General features: G+C 59.8%; 1 protein-coding gene across 1 annotated transcript in view; it reads right to left on the reverse strand.

Annotated features, from left to right (window-relative positions):
- Positions 1–4,989, reverse strand: part of NR6A1 (nuclear receptor subfamily 6 group A member 1) — a 51,592-nt gene extending 46,603 nt beyond the window's left edge. The window contains exons 1-2 of the mRNA XM_068120282.2: positions 4,887–4,989; positions 4,710–4,768 (exon numbers count right to left, since the gene is read on the reverse strand). Coding sequence (XP_067976383.1) covers positions 4,710–4,758 — 49 coding nt within the window. The 5' untranslated portion in view covers positions 4,759–4,768; positions 4,887–4,989. The remainder of the gene's footprint in view (positions 1–4,709; positions 4,769–4,886) is intronic.
- Positions 4,990–7,227: the final 2,238 nt, after the last annotated feature.

Genomic DNA, 7,227 nt, shown 5'->3' on the forward strand with positions numbered 1-7,227 from the left:
AGCGAATGAGGGCACGAGTGATTCAGGTGAATGGGGGCAAGAGCAATGCGGGCGAATGGGGGCATGAGCGACTCGGGCGAATGGGGGCAAGAGCGACTCGGGGGAAAGGGGGCAAGAGAAACATGGGTGAATGGGGGCATGAGCAACTCGGGCGAACAGGGGCATGAGCGACTCAGGCGAATGGGGGCTCGTGCGACTCGGGGGAACAGGGGCAAGAGCGACTCGGGTGAATGGGGGCAAGAGCGACTCGGGCGAATGTGGGCACGAGCGACTCAGGCGAACGGGGGCAAGATCGACTCGGGCGAATGGGGGCACGAGCGACTCTGGCAAATGGGGGCACGTGCGACTCGGACGAATGGGGGCATGAACGACTCGGGGGAATGGGGGCACGAATGACTCGGGGGAATGGGGGCACAAGCGACTTGGGCGAATAGTGGCATGAGCGAGTCAGGCGAATGGGGGCAAGATCGCTCGGGCGAATGAGGGCATGAGCGACTCGTGCGAATGGGGGCAAGAGCGACTCGGGCGAATGGGGGCACGAACGACTTGGGGGAATGGGGGCACGAACGACTCGGGGGAATGGGGGCAAGAGCAACGCGGGTGAATGGGGGCAAGAGCAATGTGGGCGAATGGGGGCACGAGCGACTCGGGTGAATGGGGCAAGATCGACTCGGGTGAATGGGGGCAAGATCGACTCTGGCGAAAGGGGGCATAGCTACTCGGAAGAATGGGGGCACATGCGACTCGAGTGAGTGGGCGCACGTGCAACTCGGGCGAATGGGAGCAAGATCGACTTGGGCGAATGGGGGCCGGAGCGAATCTGGCGAATGGGGGCACGAGCAACACGAGCGATTGGGGGCAAGAGCAATGTGGGCGATTGGGGGCAAGAGCAACTCGGGTGAATGGGGGCAAGAGAGACTCGGGCGAATGGGGGCAAGATCGACTTGGGCGAAGGGGAGCACGAGTGACTCGGGCGAATGGGAGCACAAGTGATTCAGGTGAAAGGGGGCAAGAGCAATGCGGGCGAATGGGGGCATGAGTGACTCGGGCGAATGGGGGCAAGATCGACTCGGGTGAATGGGGGCAAGATCGACTCGAGCGAATAGGGGCAAGATCGACTTGGGCGAATGGGGGCCGGAGCGACTCTGGCGAATGGGGGCACGAGCGACTCGAGGGAAAGGGGGCAGAGCAATGCGGGTGAATGGGGGCAAGAGCAATGCGGACGAATGGGGGCACGAGCGAACCGGGCAAATGGGGGCACGAGTGACTCGAGCGAATGGGGGAAAGAGCGACTCGGGCGAATGGGGGCATGAGCAACTCGGGCGAACGGGGGCATGAGTGACTCAGGCGAATTGGGGCTTGTGCAACTCGGGTGAACAGGGGCAAGAGCGACTCGGGCGAATGGGGGCACGAGCAACTCGGGTGAATGGGGGCAAGAGGGACTCTGGCGAATGGGGGCACAAGTGACTCAGGCGAATGGGGGCACGAGTGATTCAGGTGAATGGGGGCAAGATCGACTCGGGCGAATGTGGGCACGAGCGTCTCTGGCGAATGGGGGCACGTGTGACTCGGACGAATGGGGGCACGAACGACTCGGGCGAATGGGGGCAAGATCGACTTGGGCGAATGGGGGCCAGAGCGACTCTGGTGAATGGGGGCAAGAGAGACAAAGGCGAATAGGGGCACGAGCGACTCGGGGGAAAGGGGGGCAAGAGCAATGCAGATGAATGGGGGCACGAACAAATCGGGCAAATGGCGGCACGAGTGACTCGAGCAAATGGGGGCAAGAGCGACTAGGGCGAATGTGGGCACGAGCGTCTCTGGCGAATGGGGGCACGTGTGACTCGGACGAATGGGGGCACGAACGACTCGGGGGAATGGGGGCACGAACGACTCGGGGGAATGGGGGCACGAGCGACTCGGGGGAATGGGGGCACGAGCGACTCAGGCGAATGCGGGCAAGATCGCTCGGGCGAATGAGGGCATGAGCGACTCGGGCGAATTGGGGCATGAGCGACTCAGGCGAATGGGGGCAAGAGCGACTCGGGTGAATGGGGGCACGTGCGACTCGAGTGAGTGGGGGCACGAGTGACTCAGGTGAGTGGGGTCACGAGTGACTCGGGTGAGTGGGGGCACGAGCGACTCGAGTGAGTGAGGGCACGAGCGACTCGGGTGAGTGGGGGCACGAGCGACTCGGGTGAGTGGGGGCACAAGCGACTCATGCGAGTGGGGTCACTAGCGACTCGGGAAAATGGGGGCAAGAGAGACTCAGGGGAATGGGGGCATGAGCGACTCGGGGAATGGGGCACGAGCAACTCGGGTGAATGGGGGCACGAGCAACTCGGGTGAATGGGGGCACAAGTGACTCGGGTGAATGGGGGCACGGGCGAATGGGGGCAAGAGCAATGTGGGCGAATGGGGGCACGAGCGACTCGGGCGAATGGGGGCAAGAGAGACACGGGCGAATGGGGGCAAGATCGACTTGGGCGAAGGGGAGCACGAGCGACTCGGGTGAATGGGGGCACGAGCAACACGGGCGAATGGGGGCAAGAACAATGTGGGCGAATGGGGGCACAAGCAACTCGGGTGAATGGGGGCAAGATCGACTCGGGTGAATGGGGGCAAGATCGACTTGGGTGAATGGGGGCAAGAGAGGCAAAGGCGAATGGGGGCACGAGTGACTCAGGCGAATGGGGGCACAAGTGATTCAGGTGAATGGGGGCAAGAGCAATGCGGGCGAATGGGGGCATGAGCGACTCGGGTGAATGGGGGCAAGATCGACTCGGGTGAATGGGGGCAAGATCGACTTGCCGAATAGGGGCAAGATCGACTTGGGCGAATGGGGGCCGGAGCGACTCTGGCGAATGGGGGCAAGAGAGACAAAGGCGAATGGGGGCACGAGCGACTCGGGGGAAAGGGGGCAAGAGCAACATGGCTGAATGGGGGCAAGAGCAATGCGGACGAATGGGGGCACGAGCGAATCGGGCAAATGGGGGCACGAGTGACTCGAGCGAATGGGGGCAAGAGCGACACGGGCGAATGGGGGCATGAGCAACTCGGGCGAATGGGGGCATGAGCGACTCAGGCGAATGGGGGCATGTGCGACTCGGGTGAACAGGGGCAAGAGCCACTCGGGCGAATGGGGGCACGAGCAACTCAGGTGAATGGGGGCAAGAGAGACTCTGGTGAATGGGGGCACGAGTGACTCAGGCGAATGGGGGCACGAGTGATTCAGGTGAATGGGGGCAAGAGCAATGCGGGCGAATGGGGGCATGAGCGACTCGGGCGAATGGGGGAAAGATCGACTCGGGCGAATGGGGGCAAGATCGACTTGGGCGAATGGGGGCCAGAGCGACTCTGGCGAATGGGGGCAAGAGAGACAAAGGCGAATGGGGGCACGAGCGACTCAGGGGAAAGGGGGCATGAGCAAATCGGGCAAATGGGGGCAAGAGAGACTCGGGGGAATGGGGGCATGAGCGACTCGGGGAATGGGGCACGAGCAACTCGGGTGAATGGGGGCGCGAGCAACTCGGGTGAATGGGGGCACGAGTGACTCGGGTGAATGGGGGCAAGAGAGAATCGGGCGAATGGGGGCAAGAGAGAATCGGGCGAATGGGGGCACGAGCTACTCAGGTGAGTGGGGGCACGAGCGACTTGGGTGAGTGGGGGCACGAGCGACTCGGGTGAGTGGGGGCACGAGCGACTCGGGTGAGTGGGGGCACGAGCGACTCGGGAAAATGGGGGCAAGAGAGACTCAGGGGAATGGGGGCATGAGCAACTCGGGTGAATGGGGGCACGAGCAACTCGGGTGAATGGGGGCACGAGCAACTCGGGTGAATGGGGGCACGAACAACTCGGGTGAATGGGGGCACGAGTGACTCGGGTGAATGGGGGCAAGAGAGAATCGGGCGAATGGGGGCAAGAGAGAATCAGGCGAATGGGGGCACGAGCGACTCGGGTGAATGGGGGCACGAGCGACTCGGGTGAGTGGGCGCATGTGCAACTCGGGCGAATGGGGGCAAGATCGACTTGGGCGAATGGGGGCCGGAGCGAATCTGGCGAATGGGGGCACGAGCAACACGAGCGAATGGGGGCAAGAGCAATGTGGGCGATTGGGGGCAAGAGCGACTCGGGTGAATGGGGGCAAGAGAGACTCGGGAAAATGGGGGCATGAGCAACTCGGGTGAATGGGGGCACGAGCAACTCGGGTGAATGGGGGCATGAGTGACTCGGGTGAATGGGGGCAAGAGAGAATCGGGCGAATGGGGGCAAGAGAGAATCGGGCGAATGGGGGCAAGAGAGACTCGGGGGAATGGGGGCACGAGCTACTCAGGTGAGTGGGGGCACGAGCGAATCGGGTGAGTGGGGGCACGAGAGACTCGGGGGAATGGGGCAAGAGAGAATCGGGGGAATGGGGCAAGAGAGACTCGGGGGAATGGGGGCAAGAGAGACTCGGGGGAATGGGGGCACGAGCATACTCGGGCAAATGGGGGCAAGAGAGACTCGGGGGGGGGGGAATGGGGGCACGATCGACTCGAGTGAATGGGGGTACGAGCGACAGCCGGTCGGGATTGAAAAAAAAGGAATGAAATGGTTGAGGACGAATGAAGTAAAGACAAAAGACCGATGGCGTATGACAATGCAAGGAATGACGAAACAAATCAAAACAATCATTCACCGTGTCGATTAAGAAAGAACAGCAAACTGACCGAACGTTGCACCGTCTGTTGTTTGCATAAACTGCGCGTCGTGTTCCATTGCAGGGAAGCTGGCGTTGGAGAAAGAGGGACAGGGTGGATTGTGAGGAGCGGACGATTCGGGATTAGAGGGAGAAAGAATCGCGGGGAGGTGAGAGGTATATACATGTACAGGTCAATATCACGAACCTCGACCAAAAAATAACCGTGTGGGGCTAAACGCGATAAAACAAAGGAAGAAACGGGAACGAAAAGGAAACGAGTGGGAAGATTGACCGGGAGTGTGAAGGGAGATGGTGAAAGGAGGAGGAGATACAGTGTGCGGTTTCAGAGAGGGGGAGAGAGATGGGCAGCTTGAGGGGCGGGGAGTGCCCGAGGGGGCGGGTCAGAGAAGATTGACGTGGAGATAACTCTCCTTCACTCATTCTCTGGGCCCTTTCGTGGAATCTTTCTTTTATTTCCTCCTCTCCAACCCCCTCTTCTAGTGTCAAGTTGTTTGCAATGCTGATCATACCAATAGAGGCTCATATCTTCAACTTGTATCTGTTCTACGATTTGCATTTGTTAATTGTCTCGGTTTGTTTATTCTGACCACATATCCTTCCAATATTGACAAAATTGTTTAAAAACAATACAACTTCGTTTCACTTTCGACAAAATGTACTGAAACCAACAACGGTAAGAAATGATTAAAGACATTATCTGGAAATGTCTCATTTATTGATACCTGCTTAAACATTGATAGTATTTCCGAAAGATTTCTCAATAAAGTTTCGCGTAATGATATCTCAAAAAATTGTGGACGGATTTGGACGTAACTTGTTGGACAAGTTGGTTGTCTGACAAGGACGATTCGATTCGATTTTGGTGAAGATCTGGATCCGGATCCAGCTAGTAGAATTTTAAGTTATTCTTCACCACTGAGTGATCGGGCCAACCAGGTGGAGACTCAGTCTCTACTGAGTGCCGTTCTAGTTTACTTAGGAACAAATACCGTTCCAAAGTAGGACAGCACAAAGTAGAGAGCATACCTCCGCCAGGTATGAACAGTTTACGTTTTGTATCAGACTGATAGGCCGGATCTGGATTCGGACCTGAACCAAAATCGAATGGGCTTGTTCTTGTCACCTAACCAATTCATCCAACAAGTTTTGTCATAAATCGTCCACAACTTTTTGAAATATCATGTTGTGGCGGACACAAAAGCCCACTGGCGTGGTGACATCATTCCGCGCACCAAGTGGGCGGTGGCCACGCCCGAGGGGTAGGCGTGGCCTCATGTTATACACCGGGCGCGAAGCCCGGAGCGCGCCAGTGTTACAGTGAGCTCCTGAAATAAAGACGCTTATAAGTTACCGCTTGTCCGCTTCCTCCTTGCTCGCAAGCAGCGTGCGTAACGCCGCGCTTTACTGGTGACCCCCTCGACGTTGGATCTGCCGGAGCGATCCTTCCACACGCGACGCCATTGCCATGGCCAACTTCATCAAACTTCCCGAATTTTGGGAGGCTCAGGCCGAAGTCTGGTTCGTCCAGGCCGAAGCCCAATTTCAGTTTCGGCGCCTCACCGGCGATGACACGCGCTATTGCCACGTCGTCGCCTCCCTCGGGCCCGGCACGGCCGCTCGAGTTGTGTCCGTCCTTCGCCACCCACCGGACGGCCACAAGTACGAGGCACTCAAGCGGCTACTCCTAGCCACGTTCGGCCTCACGGACGACGCACGGGCCGACCGCCTCCTGGATCTCCCCGAGCTCGGTGACACGCGCCCGTCGGTCCGAATGGACTATATGCTGTCACTGTTGGGCGACGAAGCCCCCGGTTCTCTATTCCGGGCGCTTTCCCGTCGCCAACTTCCAGCGCAGGTTCGCCTCGCGTTGGCCGGGACCGGGCTAACGGAACCCCGAGCATTGGCAGCCGAGGCGGACAAGTACTTCGCCGCTTCGGACACGCGGGCGAGAGTCGGCGTGGCTGTCACGGCCCTCGTGGCTGATGCTGCTGATGCTGCTGCTGATGCTGCTGATCCACAGCATCAGCTTATACAGCATACGCAGCATGCAGATACGCACCTCGTGACAGCCGCCACGCCCCGCCCACCGCCACGGCGAAAACCGCCACCGCGGGGAAACCCGCCAACTCCACCGGCCTAGCGGAGCCAGCCGCGCTCCTCCAGCTCCACCACCTGGTGCTGGTTCCACGCCAAGTTCGGCCACGAAGCTCGGCAGTGTCATCCGCCATGCTCCTTCAACAGGTCGGGAAACGCCCGGGCCGGCGCTCAATAGTGGCGATGAGCGCCGGCCGTTCGAGCAGCCTGCTGTTCATAACGGACACCTTCTCCGGGCGCCGTTACCTGTGCGACACGGGAGCGCAGGTGAGTGTCGTTCCCGCCGGCACGTCAGACAAGCACACCGCGGGTGGGGGCCCCGTGCTGCTTGCCGCGAACGGGACGCCCATCCGTACGTACGGAAAACGCTGCCTCTCTCTGCGGTTCGGAGGGCAGGTTTTCCGATGGACGTTCGTCACCGCCGACGTGCC

Source organism: Myxine glutinosa, chromosome 6 (genome assembly GCF_964187855.1).
Source record: "Myxine glutinosa chromosome 6, kmMyxGlut1.1, whole genome shotgun sequence".
Classification (NCBI taxonomy): domain Eukaryota; kingdom Metazoa; phylum Chordata; class Myxini; order Myxiniformes; family Myxinidae; genus Myxine; species Myxine glutinosa.